This window comes from Periophthalmus magnuspinnatus, chromosome 4, assembly GCF_009829125.3.
Source record: "Periophthalmus magnuspinnatus isolate fPerMag1 chromosome 4, fPerMag1.2.pri, whole genome shotgun sequence".
Classification (NCBI taxonomy): Eukaryota; Metazoa; Chordata; class Actinopteri; order Gobiiformes; family Gobiidae; genus Periophthalmus; species Periophthalmus magnuspinnatus.
This window is the reverse complement of record NC_047129.1, coordinates 10,820,234-10,847,883: the sequence shown is the minus strand read 5'-3', so window position 1 is coordinate 10,847,883 and position 27,650 is coordinate 10,820,234. Positions and strand designations below refer to the sequence as shown.

The 27,650-nt window shown below is 38.7% G+C and overlaps 1 protein-coding gene across 2 annotated transcripts in view; it reads right to left on the bottom strand.

Moving 5' to 3' along the window:
• Window positions 1-2,819: 2,819 nt before the first annotated feature.
• The window catches only part of trabd2b (TraB domain containing 2B), a 56,287-nt gene continuing 31,456 nt past the window's right edge, over window positions 2,820-27,650 (bottom strand). Inside the window, exons 3-7 of one of the 2 annotated variants that reach the window (XM_033964969.2) lie at window positions 23,067-23,213; window positions 20,050-20,224; window positions 8,631-8,727; window positions 4,200-4,460; window positions 2,820-3,360 (exon numbers count right to left, since the gene is read on the bottom strand). In XM_033964969.2, the coding sequence (XP_033820860.1) occupies window positions 3,129-3,360; window positions 4,200-4,460; window positions 8,631-8,727; window positions 20,050-20,224; window positions 23,067-23,213 (912 nt within the window). In that variant the 3' untranslated portion in view covers window positions 2,820-3,128. The remainder of the gene's footprint in view (window positions 3,361-4,199; window positions 4,461-8,630; window positions 8,728-20,049; window positions 20,225-23,066; window positions 23,214-27,650) is intronic. The other variant, XM_055221320.1, reaches the window with a different exon arrangement.

Sequence of the window (27,650 nt, the reverse complement as noted above, 5' to 3'; positions counted from 1 at the left end):
TTCACTGTCTGAATGAAAAACATTTGAAGATCATTTAAGGTCATGAATGATAACTACTAAGTTGAAAAATTGTCAAAAAAAAAAGCCAAATAATATTGTTTTGTTTTGGGCTAAATGTTGTTAAGGCGCTAACATTTTTTAATCTAATAGGTAACTGAATTTCTACAAAATATCCAATTTCTAGGTTGCATTTATTAATAAAACTTACATACAATAACATAAAATATGCATTCAATTTTGTACATTTTGTTATAAACTATTTTGTCATAGTCCGGCTGAAGTTTCTTTGGGCATATACCTAAAATTATTATGATATTTCACCAACAACAAATAGTAAAATATCGATGTATAAAACACTGAGCCTTCCATTTGCATTATTCACTCATTCTGCAGTGCTGTTGTTGTTGGGTCATAAGCTCCGACAGCTGCCCTGGGACAGACTCATAAAATGTGGCTGCCTCTGATCATCACAAATCGCACATGCAGGCAGAGATTTTGGTTTGGTTGAACTACCAACTTTTAGGTTAAGGGTGACCATGTCTGCTTAATGGTGTGCAGCTTCCACAGTAGTCCAGCACAGCCCATGAGGAAAGCTGCAGATGTGTAGATCAGATGGATGCAAAAATCATGGTTTGATGTCACACACTCAGAGCAAATCTGACAGAACCCTTTAGGCTGCAGACCTCTAGCATCACATACCACACCACACGCTTTTGTCATTAAAATTATAAATGAAATATGTAGTGTCTTTAATCAAATAATAATAATGATAAGTCACTGTCATGTTTAAGGTGAAAAAGTGTCCCCCTTTACCAAAAGCACCCCCGAAAATGCGACTTCTAGGACCAGCCTGTGTTTGAGAGGGAATACCAACTTCTCTGTGTAGTATTTGTCATTTCTTCTTTCTCTGACATGAAGTAGACATCCAGAGCTTTTCAAAAATATATTACATTGCAGATTGTGGGATTTTATTTAAAACGAAAAATAACAAAATTCAGATTCACTGCAAAAAGTGACATTTTTTGTTCTCTTAGTATTTGTCTTGGTTAAATACGGTGTTGTTAAATTAAGGCCAAAATAGCTCATTTGCTGCATGACTGCGTACATTTAAGTGAATAGATTCTAATTAAAGTCCATAGGTTCGTTTAAATGGTGATGTTGCGGTGTATTTGAGTACACTGTTGAGTTGCTGCAGGCCTGTGTTAAAGCTCACATCGCTCACAATGATCCAGTCTGGAGAGAGGACAGACACTGTGTCGAGTCCTGACTCAAAAGTAGCTGTGAATAGTTTCAGAAAGAACATGTAGAGCTTATTGCTCTTAATTAAACCTACATCCAAAACGGTTCATTTTCTAAATATTAACAGGCCTGTTCCGTGTGTGACCGTGTTGTTTTTTTCATTTACGTTATGGATTTATTATTATTGTTATTATTATTATTTTATTTAGAGATGGTAGTATTTTATTTTGTATGTCTTTATTTATATTTTACTAAAATCACATCGTTTACGGCCTGCATGTGTTTACAACGCAGGATTTGGGTCCGTGGTACCAAAAAATGTTAGTTTCTAGCGCCGTTTACTGGTCATAACATGTACTGCAGTGGCGATGCACAGTTTAGTGTGGGGCAGGGTTTATTTATTCATACGCATTGTAGAATCTCTAGATCAAAAAATGTGAAGTGTATGTTTATTTATTTATTTTATTATTTATTTATTCATTTATTTATTTTTATGTGTGTACAGGCCAAAGGAAGCAGCGGTGACAGCTGAACATTCATTCATCCTGTTGGCCATATAGTCTAATATGCTGGATGTACCTGATCTTTTCGGTTCTTGTGGGTAATTTTGCATGGCACGTGCCACAGTAATGTTCCCTATAGTCTGAAGGTTGGCGTTTTGATCCCAGCTCCAACCACTTGCACGTGTTTTGTCCTTAGACAAGGCATTTCTGCCACCTTCCATGTTTGGTGTGTATGGCTGGTTGGTGGTGATCGGTCCACTGTGACTACAGCAGCGTATATCACTGAGAAGGCATTGGGGGAATAATTTTAAGTTAAAGCGTCTGGAGAAGCTCTAGGCCCCATGGCAGTGGTGTCCAAACTTTTCTCATTAAGGGCCACATATAAAAACACAGACAAAGCTGAGGGCCGATTGAGGGTCATCGACTGGTCACCAATACAGTGAATACTGCGTTATTATTACATGTTAAACTGAACCACTAGACCTTTATTCATGCTTACATCCTCAATGAGACACGTTAAATATTTGATATGGGCTTGTTAAAGTAGATTTTCAGAAATACTGTAGCACTGTTTAAGGTAATATGGGCCAATTCACCTGGAAGCTTGAGGGCCAAGAAAAATTTGTCTGAGGGCCGCATTTGGGCCCCGGGCGACAGTTTGGGCATGCCTGCCTTATGGGGTTAGATTAGTGACCCTGTGTGTTAACAATATGATCACACTGTCATTTTATCTGCTTGGATCAAAATAAACCTTTAAGCAAATTGTAGATAATTTATCCTATCTAATAACAATACTGTTGCTGTTGTATGTTCACATTAGATTTTAATGGTCATATTCTGAAGCAGTTCAGAGATAGTTGCACATACAGTACTGACCAATAGGTGGCAGCTTCAGATTACCTTTAGCACTCATAAACTCTGAAACTGTAAGATTTGGTGTGCTCCCCTTCTTATAACAATAAAAACACAAGATTCGTTTTTGAATATTTTATTTCAATTTGTCTTCAAAGCAAGAAAATATATTCTTTCTGCAGAAACAATAAATATATACAATACTTCTTTATTAACAAATACACAATTTACAACAAAGTGTGCTATGTGATTGTATGCACTTAACACACAACACTAGCCTTTTATTATAAGCAACATATTATTAATTAATTGTCATAAGCAACTTGTACACTATTTTCCCACATAAACGTCTTCTTCATAGTGCTACGCAATTGTAACTCTATCATAATACTTTGAGGTTTGAAAACTCCATAAAGACTTGAAGACTCTCTGAAATACAGGACTGTCAAAGAATACAGACCCATTTTGATATGTGCTTGTGGCCAGTCTGTTTATCATGTACATTCCTGTGTGTCTGTCAGTGCTGTCTTATGGTCAACAGAGGAACAGTACATTTGATAAGATCCAGACCAGTAGACAGGACAGGAGAGGACAGTGGACAAGAGCAGGCTGTCCTGAGAGTGGACTGTCTCGAGTGCGCTGTGGTGGTTCAGACCGTGTCTCTGAGCTGTGGACATCTAGGCGCATGTGTTGCTCTTGCTGCGTCAGAGGGGGCGCCACTGTGATGTAGCCATTAATAATTCTCACATTAGGAGGAGGGCTGGTGCTGCAACAGAACATATGTGATGGTTAAGTGAAATTTGTGTTATTTGGACTAAACATGTTTCTATATCTATGTGAAACCATAAGCTCTCATTGGATGATAGAAACGTTTCCATTCAGATGGAAGGGCTAAGGCACAAGCTTTACTGTTCCACAGCACACACTGCACATAACCATGTCCCTTTACTGTGGCTATTCTCTGAGTACTGTAGACGTGACCTGTCTTACGCCAGAGTGATATACGTAGCACTCTGAACTCAATTCTATACATTTATCAATCTGAAGCAGCTCTCACTGAAAGCAGTCAGAAAGAGGTGGAACATTATGGCACATATTTGGTCAAAGCGTCACAACAACACCAACAACAACAACAACAACAACAACTGTAAAATCTAACTTTTGTTACAACCAGTTGAGAGAAAAGTGCAGACATCTTTCCTGTGCACAAATGCACAAAACTCTTACCTTCTGGACATTTTCACAAAATAATCTGTATTTTCTCTAAAATAAGCTATACATCTGTCACTGTCACCATGTTTGTTTAAGTTTGCTTCAGCGTTTTGCCTTTAACTTTCTCCAAAACCTCTGTGCTGCTCTGTGATTGGTCCTTCAAAAAGCAGCATACCAAGATGGATTGTTGAGTTTGTGAACTCACAAATATCACAAAAATCCATCTTGCTATGTAAGGTTAAGGGTGGCATATTATTGAAAAAAAACAACTAAATGGTCAAAGACTTGAATAAGATTGTGTTTTCCAGTCATTCCAATCAAATATGTTTCATCAGTTCTTCACAATTTATGATAAAAATACATTTTAACAAAGTCAACTCGTGCAGCCTTTACCTGTCCCCTATGCGAACCCACAGGTCGCTGAAGAGGCGGGGTCTGCCATGGCCGCGGTGGGCTTTACGTGGGCGTTTGTGCCGTCCAAACTCCTCCAGCTGGCTCAGACTGTCAGGGAGAAGCATATGGGGCAGCTCCTCGTCTCCCTCTCCTGGTAACTCGGTGTTCACTGGGGGTCTGCTCATCCAACTTGTGGGGGCGACTGTACTCGTGTCTGGTCTCTCTTGGCTGGATTCCCCTGCATCCTCTGTGGGTAGGTTTCTGTTAAAGATGAAAATATATTTCCATTACACTCAAACTTTACAACCAAAGAGAGAACATACAATTTTAGAGAGTATGAGAAATTCAAATTGCCTAAAGTTAGAACTACTCAAAAAAGTTTCTGTGTATTGGTATGTGGTGTTAAACTTTGGAACAGTCTGGATATACACATCAAGCAATGCAATAGTATCAGTACGTTCAAGCATCGATATAAAAATATGATCTGGTCACAGTATCTAGAGGAAGAGTCCTAATATAATTTCAGTAATTGCTGTCCATTACTATTGTTGTATTTATTGTCCATTACCATTGTTGTATTGCTGTTCATTACCATTGTTAGTATTAATAACTTTTCTTATCATTGTTGGCGCCTTATCCAATATGATGTAACACTTAAGTTGCATGAGACTAACTCATAGTCCCCAATGTAATCACGTAATACAATCATGAAAAGGAAGTAAAGTATGCTAAATTTAAGTAATAATGACAGAGGGGGTGGGATTAAATAAGTTTTCTTCTTCCCACTCCTTTTTGGGCAATCGGAGATACCCTTTTTTGTGTGTGTTTTGCTTGTCTGTTTTTGTTTATTTTTATTTTTCTCTTGTATCATTGTGTTGATTGATATTGATTGTGGCTGCCTAGGCTATGCAAAGAGAAAAGATGTCCATTTGCCCAAGACAAATAATAATAATAAAAAAAAAACAACTTTCACTCATTACTTTTCCGGTGGAGGGTAGAGACAGACATTTATTTGCAGTTATTAGCATATCAGCTCTCGCCCTTAAATCTCCAGCAGAGGTCAATAATCCAAATTAGTTCTACATATTTGCCCAAAAATATCAGCCCAAGAATATCAGCAGAGTTTATTGGCCATTGGTTGCTCTGGAGTCTAAACAGTCTGCATTAGCCATGAAAAAAAAACTATTTTGGTCAATCTCTAGTTTAGGGTACACCATCTGCTATCTGTATAATGTTATTACTTAGACTGGAATGTTCCACAATATGGCATTAAACCTACCTATCTTGCATTTATTAAATTACATACATAAACGCAAAAATTCTCATGAGCACCTCTCCACACCACAGATCTGACTTATATCTTGGCGTGGTGGTCCCGTCTTCTTGTCTCCAAGGAGATCGATACATGTAATGCTATACTGTGAATCATTTATGACAAAGAGCTAACATCATATGGAGACAAATTGAACTCACCCAACAGAAAAGTTACATAGCGCACCTTTATATATTGTAGCAGTCTGTTCAAGGGTAACTGCGTTGATTTATATGTGGATGTTAACTTCAATTATCAAACCATTAGACTAGTTACACAATCTTCTAAAACATATAAAAATCTCACGCAGCTGCCAGTGAATGTTATTGTTTGTGGTTTCTAACCGCTCAATTGCTTTCCATTTACAAATGTACTTCAATCAAGGACACGGACACCACAAAGGAAGCTTAAGCCAATAAACAGTGGGGAAAGTGGCAGAAATACCCAGCAGGCAACATTAGGGGAAGTTGTAACTCTTAGGGCTTCACAGCTACGTCAAAACTGACATGTGCCCAATGCGGACCACCCATGTTCATCGCCACTTCTCACACTTTGACTTGTGCACCTCTTTATTGTACACATTACTCATACTTTCTTCTGATGCCTCTGTTTCCTTACTGTAAATGTACCACGTAAGGGCACTTCAAGGTGGGACTTCAAGAGATCCAAACCAACTATACATACACTAGATACACTATACAGCGCTTAATAAAAGTAAACTATATGATTACATAAATTATTTTAATCAGAGGGTAAATGTTTATATGCACAAATCTTCCAAGCTATTAATTCAGTGAAAAATTAAGCAGTTTAAGGTATTGTATAAGTGATGTTTTAGTAGCGAAGTGAGCTTAAAGAGGGAGTATTTTACTTCTATGGGGTATTAAAGAGAGGTAATTTACTTCTACGGGGTATTAGCTGCTAACAAATGTCCGTGAGTTGTGAGCTTAGAAGAACCCATCCTGCTAATTAAACTACTGCACATTGCATCAGGTTTGTCAAGTTGCTCTCTAGAGTTTTGTAGCATGTTTCTGTACATTTATGGAGAATTGTCGTGGGGGGGCATGGATGATGTAGACTTTGCTGAGCATCACGCAGAATCTTACAGCTAGCTATAAGGAGGGTTCGAATAGGGCCCGGGAGAGATTCCTAAAATACCGAAACATGCATGGATGACATCTAAAACCTCTTCAGGCATGTTTTTGATTATAGCATGATGGGGAAGCTTAAAAAATAGATTTTGCATAATACCTGCTGTTTATCATAATTCATAGCACCTTAGTGAAATGCTGAAACAGTATTTTTGTGCTGTGTTACAGTGTTGTTATTGGGTTCTTCTAAGCTCACAACCCACAATTTTACTATGTATTTATTTTTTTCAATAATTGCTGTACATGCTTTTGGAATGACTTTTATATGAGCCTATGAGATGCATCTGGAAGCTATAACTGCACATACAGAGCCAAGATTTTAGTTTTATTATATGCACACACTGAAAATGTTTAATGACATAATGACCAAATATTCACATGCATGTCAAATAATCACGATGTTCTGGCTATTTTGTGGTACATGATCTTATTTTTTGTCTGTTACTTAAGTCAGTTTAGGTGGTTGAACTGAACCCAAGTTGACATAATACTAGGTTTTCTTAATAATATGAGCCTCTAAATTGGACCTGCTTGTGGTAGGTCTTTATGTCAATATTTCGCAAGAAGTGGACACGGTTAAAATATTTATTAATCTTTCTGTAGACATAACACTGGTGGTTCTGTAATAGCACTTTTAGACCCAAAGCCCTCTATTCCGTCCGTAATGTCTTGCCTGGTCAGTGTGATGATAGCTTCTGGCTGCGGTCAAGCTGCTCTGCTCAGCTCCAACCGTCAGTCATATAATCAGCCATGAGACCTTTTTTCCATCTGGTGTGAGGAAGTCCAACGCTCTCCATAAACACCTACTATTTAGCCATATCCTGTCACTCCACATCAGCCAAGTCCAAAATGTATGGTCAAACCCATGTCTGTACACTTGTTTAAACTCCACTGTGCTCAAAGGTGGCTAGTGATAAGTTAGATCTCCTATAGATAACTTTTAAAAATAAATTGCACTTCTAAGGCGTCTAAAGCAAAACGTATCTACCTCTCCGTCTAAAATAGTACCGCACTTTCACTTTGAACTTCTTAAGAATGCTGGCGCTGGTTGGTATTGAAATGTGACACTGCTCAACCCAAGTGCTGGGTTTCAGATTACATAACAACATGTTATTGGCCTATAATTTTTAATGGAGAGGAGTGGCAGGTAAAATTACTATTATTAATGTGTAATTTTATTTTGTTTAGGTAGTAATGCTCATAAATTGCTGAGAAATTGCCTTATTGTTTTATAAAAAAAAACAATCTTTCATCTTTGTTCTTGTTTTTCCCATCAAGTCAAGAGGATGTCGTTAGCATTTTGTACGTGCGTGGATCAAGTTGTTTAGGTGAGAGGGGAGATTGACTGTGCCAGGGAACACACATTAGGAGATATGTATTAGGAGTTCTTGTGTGGAAATCTGGTAGGATGTGAGCCAACCCACTGTTAGGTGTCTATGTTGTGCATGTGTGCGTGAGAAGGGGCAGGACCTCCACTGACAGCTTTCCTTTGGCAAAGAGTGAAGCAAACATAAAAAGGAGGGAGCTGATGAGGTATCAAAGGATTCCAGCATAGCTCAAGTTTATTTGTTACAGGGTACAAAGTGAAGTCTTTCTGCATTTCACTTGAATAAATCTGATGAAGCTAAAGCCTTGTAGAAGTAATACAGATGTTGACTGGTTGCTGGCCTGGTTTTATCTGTCTGTTTGATGGGCTCCTTGATGTATGTTCACATAGATCTCAGTGTCTGCCAAGGACTAAAAGTGCACAAATGCTCTTCTCCACAGTCGATTCAACCATCTTTTATTGGGACAACGCTCCACTTGAACACATGCTCCTGATCTACCCCCATTCATCATCGTGTCAGGAAAGTCGACTTGTGAGGTAGAGTTTCACAGCGTGTTTAGCCTTCAAAGTGCACTGCGTATTTAAGATTTCCATATTGTTTCTGTGTAACAAAGCAAAATGACACTTCATGTGTTACTTACTCGCGGTCTGGTTCCTGGTGGTCTGATGGAGTATGGAGTATCTCATAGCCTTCCTGTCTGAGGATGTCCAGCACACTATGGTTTCCCAAGAAGTGGCCTTAAAGAAAAAGGGCAAATGTTGGTTAATGTGTCAAAGGAATCTGTCCATTATTAGTTGTGTAATCTATTCTAGATAACAGTGCATTGTTAGTGCTGGTACCTGATGTACAATGATTTGATGAAACAACCATATATAAAATGAACATAAATCACCACTTATGAACTCAAATGTGTATACAGTAAGTAGATATATTAAGTAAACTTTTGGTTATTTAATATGTTCCAAACCTGTGGATTTCAGTGCAACTCTAAAAGCTATTTGTTCTCATGTTTTATTACACTCCTGGCAGTTTGAACGACAGTGTTCCAAGTGTCTGGGTCTAGATGGCTCATTGTTACCAAACACTGTGGGATTGAGGATGTGCACCTGTAAAGTGAGCGTTCACAAAACAGATTACAAACATCACAGTCAAAACAAGAGTCAACATTATACCAAGAACTACAAACCATCCGCCTACGAACAGCAATTTACATAATGATGGGGCATATTTATACCCCATCATTTTGGGTACATCTTTTTCAGATGGAGAAATGACGCAGGATGGATCCCTAAAGCACAATCAGCTATCATCTCAAAGATTTGACAAAGGCAATACCACTGAAACATTATCTGCAACCTGAGAGTGACATGCTTTGTTTGATTTTTTTAAAGTCCCGAGTAGGATCATATTGCATAAAATGTGGATTAGAAAACCATGTCCCTCACCCCGAGTACAAATTGAATAGCATCAGAACAGCACTTTCTGAGCCTGTAGATCTACACAAGAGAACCATCTGCTCAACAATAGTCCTGTTCCACTTGCTGCTGTGTAATCACCCAGCATTACAGGCACTCGACCTCCTGCTTCCTCCACCTCTCTCCCTTCACCTTGTCTTCAGTCCTCTCAGACATCAAACATTTCTGCCACTGCCCCCACTGTGTCGATGAAAGCTTTTGTTAAATTTCTCCCATCAACCGATAATCCAGCGTGTCACTCAACCCAGCAATAACCTGTAATGTACCCTAACATCACCCCCACGCCTCACAAGAATTCACATTTTGGACGACAGGAATTCAAACACCTCGGTCCTCTGCTGTAGCTTATTAGCAGCACGCTGACAATATTGCAGGCTCCCCACTCTGCTCCTCTTGCCCCCTGCCAATTTTATCATTAAATTGTTCCTGGTCATTCCTGAAAGTCAAAAGAAAAAGGAACGCGGTGTTACACTTTCTTGGCAAAAGGTTCAAAGGCAGCACATGGGGCTAAGCCTCAGACTTAGCGCGGACTTCTGTAACATCCCAGTCAGATCAAATGGGATTATAACGAGAGTCATGTGCACGAGTCTGTGTGTCAGTGTTTTCAGAGACAAGATGAAACTTAAAATCTTGATTATATCATATTGTATTATATTCTATTATTGTAAGTCCATAATTTGGATGTGCTCTGCATGTACCACTAGACTGTAGTGCATCTTAAACAGTGACTGTGGAGGCCTCACACTTAAAACAGGCGTACATTTACAAAAGGTTAGCAGAGTAAAGGTTTAGTGCCAGTATTGTTAATCGTATATGTCATTGCAACAGTTCAATGCAAAAGTACACCATAATATAACCCACATTGTCGGCCATTTCTACTCAGTATGAATATCATACATATGTGAATATTTCTTCCCCTGGGCTCACCAGTGGTCATGTGATGACAGATCATACCTCCATTGTATCCTGGTCAAGCTGTTCTTTCATTAGTTTGAAATGGGGCCTGCTGCGCATACTCCAGGAATGAGGTCAACATGAATGTTTGACTTGTTGTGCTTCCTTTTTCATGGAAGTTCAACACACCAGTCATTATCATCTTTAATTACTTGCCTCAAGGTAGCCTTAAGCTAAAATACATGATACTGTGCATGTGAGTATATAAGCAAAAAGAAAAAAAATACATTATACTGTGCATGTGAGTATATAAGCAGTTCTCAGCCAGAAAAAGGTGGCTTGCCCTCTCCTGGTGGGTGGAGAGTCCTTGCCTCAAGTGGAGGAGTTCAAGTATCTCAGGGTTCATGAGTGAGAGAAGGATGGAGCGTGAGAATGACAGACAGATCTGTCTCAGACTTAGTGCGGACGTCTGTAGCGTCTGCAGCGATGCGTTCGCTGATTGTTGTGGTAAAGAAGGAGCTGCGCCCACAAGTAGAGTAGAGCTCTCAATTTACCAGTCAATCTAAGTTCCTACCCTCACCTATGGTCATGAGCATTCGTTAATGACCAAAAGGACAAGATCACGGATACAAGCGGCCAAAATGAGTGTGCTCCGCAGGGTGGCTCGGCACTTGCTTAGCAATATGATGAGGAGCTTGGTCACACAGGAGGAGCTTGGAGTAGAGCCACTGCTGCTCCACGCTGACTGACCATCGGAGGAGGACATGTGGGGTGCTTAGACTGCTGCCCCTGCAACCCTGCTCTGGATAAGCGAAAGAAAATGGAGGGATAGATGGATGGGAAAAAATACATTATACTGTGCATATGAGTATATAAGCAAAATGAAAAAAGTCCTTCACATTTTGTAGTTAAAACGCTCATTTGCAACTATTCATCATTTCTGTGTTCTCTTAACAAAACTGTGTATTATGTAAGCACATTTTTCACACCATTACAGTGATAATATTTAAAAGTTACACATACACAGTTTCATTGTACATTGTTTTGCATGTGAACAGCACTCGTATCTTTTGTCTGCCTCTGCCCAGATACTTTCCACAGACCCACCTGCTTCACATTGGGCATTCTTTAAACACTCATTCATCTCTCAAGTGCAGTGCTTGAGTGTCCAGTAAACATGCACCCACCTTTTTACTGCAGTGAAGACCAGTATGAGAGCTGAACGCCACTACTATTTACACTAAATGTAAGACCACACACAAATATACTGAACCTCGGGGTGAAAAATACTACTTCTGATTTCGTCAATAAAACAATGACATAAAGGTTCAAATTCAGTAGAAGAAGCAATCAGCAAGCCTTGTGTGTGCGCTTCGGTTGGTTTGGCCCAGATGACTCGGAGGCTTAACTGTAAACAGTGGGCAGCTTCTGAAGCACCGACTAGACCCACACAGACTCAGCATATAATTTGGAGACAAGGACTAAGGCCTTTTCTGTTCTAGGACCCCTGCTGTCAAATGTCAACTTGGCACATTAAACTACACAATCACTAGGGAACTTTAAATCCCTGCTCAAGACACACCCTTTTTTCTTTGGCATTTGAGCACAAGCAGAGAGAGATATCTTAGATTTTACTATCTGTGCCTCTTTTGTTCTAATATGTTATTGTTGGTACAGCTCTTTGGTAAGATGTAAGTTGGCTGTTTTTAAAATGCTCATAGATACTGCCAGTCTTAGTTCATTTGAGTAAGTGTTAGAACAGTACTGAAAATAAACTGGTATAGGTCCTCTAGATTAATGTTTTCATCAACAAACTGCACTTCTGCACATTAGTTATTATAGGGCTACAAAACACCAATGGTACCTAAATACCAATGTATTCTTTGGTGTTAGCTCTGCCAAGAGATTTGTGGTCAACGCCATAACGGTTGACAATGTAACTTGTGGTCACAGTGGTTTAAAATATGTTCTGTTTCACAGACTGACCAACCCCACAGTCTGTGCCTGCCAGCCCTCTGTCATCACTCTAATGTAGCCATTATGGGATGAATATTTGTCTGCTTTAAGATAGGTTTCATTGTAGCAAGCACTTTTCACACATTAAGCTTTCCTTTTTGATTACCTGTTTAGTCCTCTGTAACCTTCTCCATTCTAACTTCCACTAACTAACTTAATGCATTGTAATGTTTACCAAGGCTAACTACTCTTTTATACCTACCACTTGTCTGCCATACCAGACTAAACTACTTTGGCTTAACCTATATCTATCCTTCTGTTTGTTTGTCTGATTTACAAAATTGCTGCTCTTGTCTTCATGTGTGTCTGAGAGCTCTTTGGTGACACATAGACAAGTTGTATTTTACGGCCACAATGAGATGGAGATAAACATATTATTACTAAATGTAAAACTACTTGTTTTTAGTAATTTTGTTGAATACAAACATACCCAATAGTTGTTACAGAGCCAGGACCACCTATTTCGACATAACAGTGCTAACATGAGAAACAACACACCGTAATGGACAGATATGAGAGTGCATGGAGGGCAAGATGAATTACATCAACTCAGGATGTATGCTGGGTACTGTCCAAACAAATACAAGCTGTTGCCTTCCAGCCATTACAAAACATGAGAGAGGTGAACGGAGGGTCTGGTGAGCAGATAGGAAAATCTTGTGCTCTTCTCCATGTTTGTTTAGAAGAAGAAGAATCATTTGTGAGAATAGAAGACAGACAAATACTCTTTAGTGTTTTAGTGTTCCATTTAAGCTTTACATTAGATAATACATGGACCATGCGGTGAATTATAATGTGTCTGGAGAATTATTGTAGACATTAAGATATTCAGATGAGTGTCGGTTGCACCTAGAATCATGCAAAGTGAAAAAAAAAAAATCGAACATGGGCTTTGAAAAAAGTACACAAGAATCTTTATTTTGTCTTGTTTTTTTCTTGTTTTGGCTTTATATTGAGTTGCCAGCTATGCCAGCTACTACTATATTTATGAGAAATGGATGGTCGCTGATAGAACTCCAAATCAGGCAGTATTTTTCTAACATACTTTGCTTTAATTGCTGAAACTGCTTAAGTTCTGTTTTTGACCACTTTATAGTTTTGTTTTGGTTTGGCTTGTTTGTTTGTTTTTCTCCAGTTGTTACTCACGGTTTGTCAGTGTATTCAGAAGAATGTTCACTCTACTATGTTTACTTGTATCTGCTGGAGCTGCTATAAGCCAGTGTATCATAGTAGCACCAAGTGATAGGAAACAGCATTGTACAGGTCCAGAGCAGTCAGGCTTGTGTCCAGTCTGTTGTCAACGCACAGGTCAGCCTAATACTCCACGATCAAAGCCAGACTGAAGCTCCATGTGTTTATGAAATGCAGTACTTTAGTAAATTAACTTTGTTATGTCTGAGACTGTTAATGAAGTGCGTAGTCTTTGAACACGTTAATGAGCTTGTCTCCTCTCATGAGAGCTTGGAGTTCATTGTGTCTAACAGAAGTATTCTCATTCTTATAGAGCCATTTCCCCCGAAGTACTTACAAGCCAGTATGACGATATAGGGTAGAACATTATCAATATACTGTAAGTAATCATTACTTGCAGCTTATTACATTTATTCAAGGTTGGGGAGTGGTGGATGAAGTACTTAATTTTGTTACTTAAGTAAAAGTACAGATACAGAGGTAAAAAGTTACTCAAATAAAAGTATAACAAGAAAAAAATCTACTCAAGTAAAAGTATTTAAGTAAAAGTAAAGTAGTAAAAGTGCTGTCAATATTGCTAGGTTTATACTAATACATTTTTAAAGTATAAACCTAGTGCTATTGATTAAAAAAATTATACATATTTTGGACATTTTTTTTCTTATGACTTTTGTGTATTTATTCTTGTTTTCATTCAAAGTTTGAATTTGAAAAAATAATAACCCGTCAAATCATATGAAAAGTACTTCAAAAGTACTTTTTAGTCCAGTTAAAAAATGTAGTGAAGTAAAAAATACAGATACCTGTTCTAAAAATAAAGTGAAAGTAAAAAGTATCCACTGTAAAATTGACTTAAGTAAAGTACAGATACCTAAAAATTCTCTTTAACTACAGTACTTTACTACTTGTACTTCATTACCTTCCACCACTGGGGTTAGGACTGGCAACAAACGTAAACTGGCATGTGATCAGTGAAGTCTTGTGAATAGAAACGGGAGATAAAAGATGATGAGTGAGTGAAGTGAATAGGCTGACAAACAGAAACATGATTTGAATCAGCACTGTCTTATGAGATGAGAAAACGCTTAGTGCAGCATACAGTAAAACGCCACACAGACATGTAGCCTCTTTCCCTTCATCATCACTTCAACACCACAGCATCACAAGCCAATGTACAACACATGGATTCACTCTACCTCACAATGGGCTGTTATAGGCCCTGGCTCCTGAATCCTGACAGACACACAAAAATCAACATGCAAGTGCCCCAGACTTTAAAACAAACACATCTACAAGTCAGTAACAACTTAAGCTGGCAATAAATGTGTTTGGATCATGTGAGCAGGGCAGTAAACAGTTGTGTGTGTACGTATGAGTGGTGTCTAGGCTTAGAGTGTCAGGAAATTCCATGGGATGTTTTCAATAAGAGCAGGCAGCGGCAGCCAAAAGAGCTGGCAAATGAAAACCTGCTGAACTACACTGCCCGTACCCAGCCGCAAACGTTCTTTTGTGTGACATGACAATAGATTATTTAGTTTGTTTTGTGCCAAAGTGAAGACACAACATTTCAGTGAGTGATGAGTGTAGCTGTTTACAATCAACCTAGATGTGTGTAAAGTCTTTAGTGCCATCATCTGCAGCTCTTATGTCATTCTGTCCACAGGAAACACTGATGTACTCACTTAACTGTGTGACCAATGCTTTTGCATGGACAAGTGAAATCATGTGACGTCTATGGGATTTATAGCCTATGTCCATTTTATGTAACAGTAAACAGCTATGCCCATTGTGTTATAACAACAAGAATTTACTACACAAACTACCTTTATGCTAATGTGACAACACAAGACACAATTTCAAATGCACAAACAAATGGTCAATTGAAAAAACACTCATGAAATAATTGTATCCAGAAGAAATGCAGACTTTGTACCTTAAATCTCAAAATGATTCAAAGTATTCACTGAATTGGAAGTGTATGAAAAATGTGATGGTCATGTCAGGAACCCACATGATAAGTTCCTCACTGAGAGACCTTTACTGTGTGTGTGTGTGTGTGTGTGTGTGTGTATCCTAGTATCAGATATACACACACAGTAAACACAGTGCTAAAGCTGAAAATTCATATGTCAGATAATTTTCTTGCAGATCTATTAATCTGTTGAGTGCAATACTTCATCTGAAACCTTAGAACTTGACCGAAAACAGCTCTTTCCCAAAGCCACTATTAACGTCTTGACATTGGACATAATTCTAATTGGGAGAAAAAAACAAAACCATTAATGTAAATATTCTAAATGCAGCCAAACACAGTTACTTGCCAAAGACAAAATGTGAACCTGGGAGACCCTGACTTTTTGTCTGCACATTTTAAACTTCATCATTCCTGTGTCATGCACATTTAGTTTAATAATACCACCAGAGAAAGAAACCACTACCTGCTATTAAACATATGAATCTGAGAACGGGCCATAAAGACTGGACTTTATGTGAACACACTATTGTGAGCCTACATCTTTCTCCTGTATAAGTCCCCAGACTCCATTTATTCTAAAATATTCTTACTTCCTTGATTTCCATTCCATTACTAACTTGCTTAATGTATTTTTGAGATTTCACACAAGACATTGGCAGAAGATTTGCGAAACAGAAAATCATCGTAGTCAAAACAAAAACTTATCGGGAATTCTTTTTGCACTTTTTATAGCATTTATTTGACCCTTTGTTCAATTTCTAGTCAGTTCATGGAAACATCTACTGTAAATATGAACTGCAATCACGGTTTTCATTATAGTTCTCCTCAGATGACCCCAGAGGTTAACAAGCTTCAGGTACAGGCAAAGTATGTTCATTATGCACAAGTCTGAGCATATGGTATGAATTGGCACTCTCTCTGATATACGTATCAAGTCCTCATTCCGTGATGTTGGCATGCTGTTAATTGTGAGTGCATGCAACTGTACGTCAATCAAGCATGAAGAAATATGCAGACATCTGATGATGTATGGAAAATATGCAATTTACTTGTTTGGAAGAATCCCATGATTACATACAGTAATAGGTATCTGTCAACAATTGTATCCACATGCTATTTGGGATTTGCAAGAAGCTTTAAACAATCACATTTAAGGCTGTCCCTGATGATGATGATGGTGATGATGATGATGATGATGATGATTATTATTATTATTATTATTATTATTATTATTATTATTATTATTATTATTATTATTATTATTATATCATGTACCTGTCACTGTAGCTGTGATGTCACTAAAGTGTCTACAAAATATAATGTAATATAATGTAATTATAATATAATGTTTTATTTGGACTGCCTAACATTATTTGGCTTATTAGGCTTTAGTATATCGACATAAACTGAAAAAAATAAAAATAAATAAAAGTTTGTGGATGTTCTGGAATTGCACAATTAATTAACAGAGAATACAATAAAGAAGAGTGAAAAGACAAACTGGATTCACATTTATGTCAAATATCTGAGATAGGTAAATAAGATAGATAATAATAATAATAATTAAAAAATAATAATAATAATAATAAGATTAATAAATACTATAATAAGATTAATAAATACTATTAATGCCAAAGGAAATTGCAGTGCAGTCTGTTGCTCACATTCAAACAGAGAGACCAGTTACATTTATTGTCCAACTGAAGTCCCAAATATTTGTATGAGGGTACCACCTCCACCCCTCTTCTGATCCATCGTGGGAAGTGGTCTGCCCGGTGAAAATCAAGCACCATCTTGGTTTTATAAAACCAAGCAGATGGTGCAAGCTCCAGCTGAACACCTCTATAGAAATGTTCAGCTGCAGCTTGTTCCGCTGACACCAGCTCTTGAAGTCCTTCACCAGGTCCCTGTACTACCCGTCCCTCCTTTATACATCTCACAGTAGCAGTCATCTGATAAGTTCTTCATGTGGCATGTATCTGAATTGTGTTAGACATAGGTACACAGGTCAGATGCCTTAAATAGCTAATTATGAATACAACAAAAAGTACAACCAATTTACACCTCTTTTCTAAATATCCATATAAAAATTGACATTTTATTACAACTTTGTTTTGGTGCACAAATGACAATGCCCATGGTTTTCAAGTAATGTAAATATAGGATCTATATGTCATAGAAATAAATAATTCAAAAGGAAATATTCCATCTTTTGAACAGCCAAAAGTCCTCAGAAAAAAAAAAAGAAAAAGTAAAACCCAACCTTCTATCCCTGTAAGCTCAGATGATCCTAGCAGGGAACACTTAGCAGTCTACTGTATATGAGCAAGTCCTAACCTCCAACTGTTTCTGACGGTAATGGTTTCTATCACTTCACACTCTGTCAGTCTCTCACTCACACACACATATTGGCTTTCCATGTTTTTTGGGGACATTACATTGACTGATATTCATTTCCTGGAGATCGTTACAACCATAGTCATTACTTGCTAAACCACAATTTTAACCTATTTTAACCGATAACTGAAATTTAAACCATGTTGTTGATCTAATAAAGGATTTCATGGGGACATATTTTTTGTCCCCATAAATGAGTGTGTGAAGTGAGTATGTATGGAGATTTTAGTTCCCACAATGTGATAAATACCTGCCCCTCACACATACGGCCTGCACACAGCTGCCTGCACACTGCTTCTTACAGAGGTAACACACTTTATATAAAATCAGGCCATTCTAATAAACCTCAACCTTAACCTGGACCTCTCCTCTAGCTCTGACATTTTCCAGGCCCACTTAAACGTATATCAGTGCAGAATGTGGGTTTACAAGACAGGGTCCGTTTCAGGTGTTGCCAGTTTTATGTGTAATACATTATCTTCTTTTACGATCTCTACAAAGTCTGAGTGAATGGCGTGTATGTCTGTTTAATGTGAGCTGACAGAGGCGGAGTCAGACATGAACTGTATTTATCCTCACAGAATTTCTCCATTAAGATGCCCACTTGTTTCCAACACTCCTGCCCATGCAAAGAACAAGGCTACTCATGCTACGCCATCAGACTGCTGAGAGCAATCATTTGCCTGTGTTCTAATAAAAAATCATTTGACCATACATTTAGAGACATTAAAAGCATGCATTGCACATGTTCCTCCCCATGATCGTAGCACAAAATCTGGAGAAGTTCCTTCCTGTTTGGAAGGACAAATGTCCCAGGACATAAAGTCTCACCATATGTTATGTGTTGTATTTCATTTTTTAATTATTGGTTTGGTTTGGTAAAGAAATAACAATTTTTAACATTTCAATTTGAATTCCTGACTACAATATGGTAATTTATGGTAATTTATACACAGTTTTAGGGGGTTTAATTTAGCCTAGGATCCACACCGGGGCTCAGTTGTACAGTACAGGCCAGAGTAGCCCAAAGTGGGTCCAGCAGACTTAGCCCATAGCGATGTATTCCCTAACATGCACAATAATGTAAGACAAATAAATATACTTACAAACTTTTTATATGAAAAACATTGATAAATTTAGCCCATTGCCCCTAACATGCTTTCATTTTGGCCAACCAGATACTAGGTTTGATCATGTTGAAATAAGGCTTTATTTATGCAGTAAATTAATGATAGCATGATAGCATTTTTTATTTTTATGTTCATGTTTAGATGAAGTCATAAGTCATAGCGGACACAGACCTGCTCACATACAGCTGCCACAGTGACCATTATGAGGCACACACTTCTCAGAGGAAGGAAACCAGGCCTTTAACTTACTAATCATAAACTGCTGCACGCTCCCTCGCTCCCCAAGAGGCAGCACCACCCAGCTTCACCCAAATACATAAACACAGACACACAGTGGTACAGTAAACAAGCCCCCGTCACCCTCCCACCACCTGCTTTATAACACACGGCTCTCCCGCCTGGACACACCACACTATTCAGGAAACATTAGCCTGGAATGCTAATTGAAACAAACAGCTCATGGTTTCTTCATTTAGACGTGGGAGCTGTGGGTTACTGAGACTCCTGTGTGTATGCATGGACACACACACAAGTAATATGCCAAATATCTGGGAATCATTGTATACTATTATTTTTCTCCTGGTTTTCCTCAAGCCTCACCTTAAAAAGACAGGCTGAAAAGGAAATTATTGCACATTAGCGCTGACAGAGTCACAGTTTCAGACCAAAGCAAACATGATCTTGCATTTACTGCACAAATAGAGGCAAACACACATTCAAGTCCCATCAGTGTAATTGGAAAGGCTTCACTGAATGATACAGGCCGACGCAGGCTCACTGCCAATGGGTATGCTCACATTAAGATTCCTGTTTATGGACATGGGAGTTGAGTATGTTGATCACAATACCATATGTTAGCATTGCATTGTGTTGCAATAGTGAGCAACACATCACATAAAGTGATAAATACCATGGGCATAACACTATATATGGCCAAAAATGATAGGAAAGATTCAAACTCTTATATAAGAGCAGACTGACCTGCTCCAAAGGCAAAGAAGTAAGTCTGGTTGGGGTTCCTCTGCAGCAGTGTGGACACTCTGCGGGCCATTCTCTCATTTCGTTTGTAGATGAGTTCTTGGCGAAAGTAACTGTCGATCTGCTGAGCTGTCAGGCGCTCGTGAGCTGGTAGAGAACTGTTGATGAAGTGAGGGAGCTGAGAAAGAGATGAAAATATGTTTTAAACTCTTACATTTTAAAAATACTTTGTCTGGGGTTGCCTCAGCCAATTATTTGTGTTACAGAGAGCAGAATTGGATCCACCAACCCTCTGGTTTGGCTAGTCAAATAGTAGAAATAAACGTTATGTTATATATATATGTATTTGGTATATTGTGTCCTTTTTACATTGTACACTTAAACGTCTATCTTTATCATTACTGTGGCTCTGAGAAGCCAAGCAGTCTGCATCAGAAATAACATAATGACAGGTGAAGTCATTAACCTTAAATATTGGGTTGCTATTACATCTGTCATACTCATCATCATCAGGGCAGATCCACACAGGGCCTGTTTGAAAGATATAATTGGGTGTGTGATTTATTGACAGTGAGTGGTGAGTAGGTGATCTCTTGGCTGCAGCAGTGCATTCTACATGCTGTTAATGCGTAAGGAAAACACTACAGCAGCAACAAGGACCTCTCAGACTTAGATGTAGCTGCTGCTATTAATATAGTTTTATTTTGTGCTTAGTGTTGCTGTGTCCACTCAGTGTTGTGCCTTTTTATAAATAGACCCAGATGGAAGTTGGTATAAAATGCAATAAAACAACATTTGCATTTGTAACACTCATAGTTACAGTCATTATAACTTTACATGTGACCAGGGACATTGTAAGAGGCTCTACTAAATACAGCATGGATTTACTCAGTTACACGTGGATTTATTTGCTTTATTTGATTAACATTACAATAACTGAGTAACAGTACTTTGAGTAAAAAGTTTGGTTAATCCTCACCAAGCTTACAACATTTATTTTTCTTCTAATCTTTGAAAATACCCAAATATGGGAATTAGTTGTTAACTCAATAATATTTCAGTGTTTAGGTGGAACATCTGATTTACTATTTTGAGTATTTATGCCAAATAGTTCTTCTTACATGAGTAATGACATCTCACTCTTGATTCATAGCCCGCCTGAGTGATATAATTATAAAGAAATGATACTTTGGTAAGATCATGTGAATGAATAATATGTTGGGCAAATGAGATGTTGCTAAAATAGATTGATCGCTGCTGCGCTGAGTGAAGAAAGACGGTGTGTTCATGATTAAGTGAAAGGTGTTTGGTGAACACGGGGTCATAGAGGGAGAGTAGTGCAGATACAGTATCACAGAGAGGAGCAGTGTCCCTCTGTGTCGGAGCCAGAGCAGGAAATATGCAGTGACAGTAAGAGGCCCTCCTCCTCTCCACAGCCACTCTTCATATCTGTCTTTGTAACACTTTATGCTTCACATTTTATCTTCTCAGTATACACACATTCCATAAGACTCTTCTCACTATTGTTGAAATGAATGCTGTACAGATGACCTTATACATTATTTATCGTTTTGCAAATAGTAATATGAATGAATCACGACTTGGGCACAGCTTCTAGAGACAGTTTTACTTGGCCATTTTAAGTAGTGAATGGTTTATTTTTGCTTTACACTTGGGTCACCCCTGCATCTCCCTCATGTCATATCCCAATGAATTGCATAATGATTTGTTCCTTATTGATGCTTATTGATGCCTCTCTTCCTGCAGGTTGGGTTTGGAACTGGCCCTTAGCTGGATCACTATTTCCGATTCAGACAAAATTATTTTCAGATATTCCATTTTCTTTTTACTTTCTCATAACACAGTGGACACATGGACCTATGTACTGCATTCGGGACTCTATTTGCAGTTTATTATGATGAAAATGAACTGTGGAGAAGTACTGTTCATTCACACACATACTATAGATCACATAGGCTGAAGCAGGGTCCTGATTGCTCTAACATGTGCAGAGGAATGTTAATACGTGTTATTATGACAAGAGTGGGGCAGGAGTGCGAGGGGGCGGGATAAATTAGGATGATTTAATGCCCTCACATGTAGGACAAGATGGTAGCCAATGGGGCAGGTGAAATGTGGATGGAAAATTTCCAGCAAAGGTTTCATAATGTTGTACTGTATAATTAACTATTACAAGTATGTTTAGGTTTTTTATTGCTTTACATTGTAAGCCAGCGCAAAAACTACAGTTTCTTTTTGGCTAATACATTGAAATGTTATAGTCAAAATGCCACTGGATGTCAAAAATACACTGGAACTGTTATTACCTATTACACTGAATCAAAATCTAACTCAGATTGTCAAGAAAGTGTATTGTGAATCATGTCAGAAAGCCTTGTCAAAAACCTTGAATATAACTAAACCACACTGAGTTAAATCAGATGACAGCTTGCAAAAAGATGTCTGTGTTTAGGAGAGAGAGACTTGTGGCAGGTCGAGTGAGTTATTTCTGGTGAAGCTGCTGGGTAGTGTCTCACACTATCAAGTGACCAGTGCTCAGAGGATTAAGACTAAGCTGAGGAGCAGGTCCAAACTCAAGTGATGATGGAGAAATGGCAGAGGAGCTGAGAGAGGTTTGACAGGTTATCATTTGGATTGTGACACCATTTTATTTTCCAAGCCTGCATTTAAGTTACATTTATAAGGTTTCTAATAGCTAACACATACATCTATTAAAAGCCTACTTTGTAGATATGAACCTGCAATCGATATTAACATTTAACATTAACATTATTTCCTACACATTAAACCAGGGCTGTTTCAATGTATCTGAGATCCTCGGCCTTATTTGCCAAAATTGCCAATGAAAACCTAATCCCTAAATCATGTCGTCTTCAAATATAAACACAAAAAACAGAAAAAAAAGAAAATAACCTTATTTGTGCTCACATGAGTGGTAGATGTTGGGCCCTGCGTGTTCTTTCAATAGTTCTCATAGTACTGCTGTGTGTGGTGTGTACCTGTGATGTGTCATGGTTGAAGATGATGGAGCTGAGGTCTCCACAGTTGTAGTGAGTGATGAGATCCTCAGTGGTGTAGGAGCCCTGCAGACTGCCCGCTCGGACGCCCTCGTGCTGCAGCAGAGTCTGGTTCAGAGCAAATAGCACCTGCAATAAAAGCAAAACGTTAGTGTGTTCCTTTGGGAAGCTTTGTGATCGACAGTGAGAGGTTGACTTTATCTACAAGGAGCTGGATATTTTCATAATTAGCCAGGATTAAAATTAGGATATGTATGGGTGATCAGGCAGTCTTTCATAGTATGGTTTTATGTAACAGAGAGTGAATGAAGATGAGTGAAACAATTGAACTATAGTAAAAGAAAAAAATCTAATCTGTCAACTGGATAAAAAAATGTAGGAGTGAAGACATTTCACTGCTCATCCAAAAGCCACTTCAATTCTGGTCAGATTACTGGTGGACAGTGCCTTATATCTATCTGAATGGAGGAGCTAACTACACTGAAACTAACACACAGTTTCTGTTTATAGGCTGGGTCTAATGGGCTACACTAAGTGTGAACTGTGCCTGAGTCATACTTAACATAATTATTCAGGCCTCTAATGGTTGCTCTCACACCTATTATCATACTAGCTTGCCCCGTTTTCTTTGTTTTGATTTGGGTCTGAAGATGGAGTTATACATCATACATCATTATGTCTAAGGCCCCCCATTCCTTTGATTGAACTATCTTTTCCCTTTTAGACTGACTGCTAAACCATATCTAATAGAAGAAAATTATAACCAAGCAAACACTCAAATACAAACCATCATTTTAACTGACCGTTTGAAACCTTTTATTCCCTCTTTGCCGTTACACTGCAGTCTCTATTAACTGGATGCTCAAAGCAGAATCATGACAAAGTGACATATACATCCCTAAACCCTAAAGTGCACCTCTCCAAAATATGTACATAAAACTTTCCTTTTCACGGTGCTCCAGAAGAATCTAGGCTGAGCCAATGTTCCTCTTTAAAAATGCATGTGTGACTTTATTACACAGTTAAAACACTACATGCTGACTGTGTGAAATCCAAGGTATTTTTAAACATTTGAAGATATTTTCACACTTTTTTCCAGACAGACAGGTAAATGCCAAACCACAAAAGACTACACAAAAGTCACTGCAAACCCTCATGAATGGAACAAAGAATTAGTCTAGAAATGTCGACTGAAACAAAGAAAAAAAACCTGCTTTGTCATGCCATGAATTTACAGAGCCCATTAAAATCAAAAGTAAACCCTCTTTAGACTAGATTTATAGTGTGCAGCCACCAGCCCCACATCCCCACAGCTGTCCGGGACGTCCTATACAAGAGAGGTTCAAGTTTCTCTGCTATCCCACACCACCTCAGACCAGCCCATTGTAGTGCACTGTAGATCTCGCTCAGTTATGCATTGACTTGATTAGTCATTTGAAACACTTTTTAAAATCCCAATTATTTTCAGTAGGTGCCGGACTGGGGTCAGAATCAGTGCTCAGTTCAGGGTTGATTTGTGGAGAGATTTAAGGCCCATACAGCTGCACCAACGACTGACCGAGCCCCAAGTCAAAAGTCACACTCGTAATTCATGCAATTTAACTTATGTTTTCACGATCATAAATGTCTATACACTGGGTATTGGATGTTTCAACTCCAGGTAACCTCTGAAGTAATCAACCCGACTCTAAGCTAAAACCCGTGACTCTCTGTGAGGTCAGGGAGAGAGCTGCTGTTTGTCCTCATCTCATTATGTAAAAACAGCTTAAGTGTTGCCGGATTAGTCCACATTTATGAATTTCTTCACCAAAATGACTGTTTTTAGCATTTAATTAGACTTTTGTTCAACTGCTGAACAACAATAAACCAAGAACACAACAATGTGTAACCGTTTAATTTGTACTTGCTTGTGCCAATAACACAAGCCAAAAATATGTGCAGTATCCAAAAAAATGTTTTGTTCAGAAGGTCATCTGGCATAAAAACTAACATAATAACTAACATAATAATGAAAAAGATTAACTCTTGTGGCGATCCCTAAAAGAACACGTTTTCCTGTGCGTCAAAGCTACTCTTGGCAGAAAAATGTCACACACACAAACTGTATCCTGCATTAATTTGAAAAACAAAAAAAGATTATGCCATTTTGTCCAAAATAATAACACATGCATACTTTGTGTTTCTATATTGAAAACTGCATTAACAAATAATCTGTGAAAAACACATAAACCAAAAGTGTGTACAAAAAGGGAGCACAATACACCAAAAAATGAAATCATTAGCTTTAGTTGGGGACAACAAACATGCACCTGTCAGGATGCTGCTGTTTTAGCTTCACAACTGTTGTTATGGAGTTTGGGCTTTTTCAATATTGTCAGTTGCCGTGGTGAAGCACATCTCTGCAGCTGTTACCATGGCTCCTGAACTTTCCCTTGTTTGAATGAGACAGAGCGTCAATCACGGCACAGAGGGCTGGCTAAAATGCAAACAGTGAGAGCATACAGAGCTATGTAAATCTGCTGTGTGCCTGGCAGCGGTGTTCTCATGCTCAAGTGGCCCTCTCAAATTGACTAGCTCTTTTTTACTGTCCACATCATACACAAGACTAAAGCCTTTGGGTCTTATGCATGCGTGAGAAACTCTTGTAATCAAATAAAAGCTTTGAGGAGAACAAAACCGAGACTGCAGCTTTTGGTTTTGGAACCTGCCATCCAAAAATTCATTACAGAGCGCTGGAAGAAAAACACACAGAGCACGGCCAGAGTGGGAGAAACATGAAGAGAAAAACAGGAGATTTGATGTTTTATTGTGAATTTGCATTTATTGTGCTGTTTGTTCCCAATTTCAGACAAAGCAAAAAATAAGAAAAAATAACAGAGATGATGATTTTTTTTTTTTTTTATGATGGCATCTACTATTGGGCTTATGTATGGCATCAATGAAAGTTTAAATTGAGTGATCAATTTTAATGTCTAAACAACTGGATCAGAGCATCTTCAATATAAAAAACAGTGACAAACCACAAACAAGACGAACATGAATATTGGACAGTGTGGCCTGGTTCAACAAACTGTAGCCCTGTAACCCAAAGTGTATTTTCTTATTAAAACTTCAAATCTTAGCATGCTGTCATATTATGTCATGAATAAGTGGTGATGACAAGGTGTTGGAAAGGAAGAGTGCATTAACTCATACTTTTACCACTTTAAATCCTAAATCTAACAACATGAGTGATGGTTTGGGCTGGAGTGCTGCTGGCTGAGAAAACAACAGGAGGAAGTGCCGAGCTCCAAGGACCAGGCACTGCACTCTGGCAAGACGTGAAAGGATAACAGGCGGGCTTATGGATTAGCTTTTATTTGACAGTAAAAACAAGTGAGAAGAGGTTAAGAAAAACACAACACTGGTATAGTCCACGTCGTCGACTATGATTATCAGCTCCATTAGTTGCTTTTCTCACTCTTCTGTAGCCAGGATGAAAAGTCATACAAAGTCATAGTCATACAAATGCCAGGAAAAAGGATGATGCCGAGACTGGGGCGGTGCAGCATTTACAGTGCAGACAGCGAGTGTGGGTCAGTGGGCTCGGTCTAAAGCCTGGCACATAGTGGGTACTGTCTATGAGCAGTCAGGTGCATAAGGACTGCTGCAGCTGCCAGCATCAGGCAGCACATCTGAGAGAGATTCACTTTACAAGGCTTCTCATTCAAGTGTTGACCTCCTTTTTTTGTTCACCGGTTTGTCTATTGTATACTGTTTGAGGGAGCACACTCCACCCAGAAGGCTCCAACCTGTCCAGGGACTGAACGTAGGCCCTTCTTACTGTGATTCATTACACACTAATGGACAAAACAAAACATACACTAATATAATCCTGTGCTGTTGTTGAAAGTCATTTATAAATAGAGTGCCACAGTCCTTGTACTTGGGACCATTCACATTTCTTTCCCCCTGACATTTTAGACTCTATAAAGCTCCCTTTTCTCTGTGTTGTGTAAAACAGGAACAGTACTATACAGGCAGCCTTTGAAAGTCAAGTTGTTGATCTTGTAGATGCAGCAGCACAAGCTCAGATGTCCACATTACCAGACTTTAAACAGATATAGTGATGTGAGGTGGTCTTCTTTCAGACTTATCTGTGGTCATTTAATCAGGCCTGATACAGTCTGAGAGTGGTGCATTCCTGTCCAGTGCTTTCCCTCGGAGCAGTTTGTGTTTCATCTCATGAGAAAGAGAAGAGCTGGACCCCTGACCCGGGACACGCACTGCTGGGCTCCTCTGGGCTCCTCTGGGCTTATGAGAGGGGATTGGGTTCACAGCACCCTGGGGTGACTGCAGCAAACGAGGTAAGCAGTTGAAATAACATCCAGGGCAGCCCAAGAATAGGGGAGGTGCAATCTCTCATGCACACTCCCCACTGAGCAGGTCCTGAAGAGGGCGGACACTAGTTTAAGAGCAGTTATCACAGCTCACAATGGAACTCTATAAAAGAGTTCATTACCTTGGTGTTCACTTCAGACCATCCCCTGCGACCTGTTGAAAGGATGGTGCTGTCTGGTCCTGAAG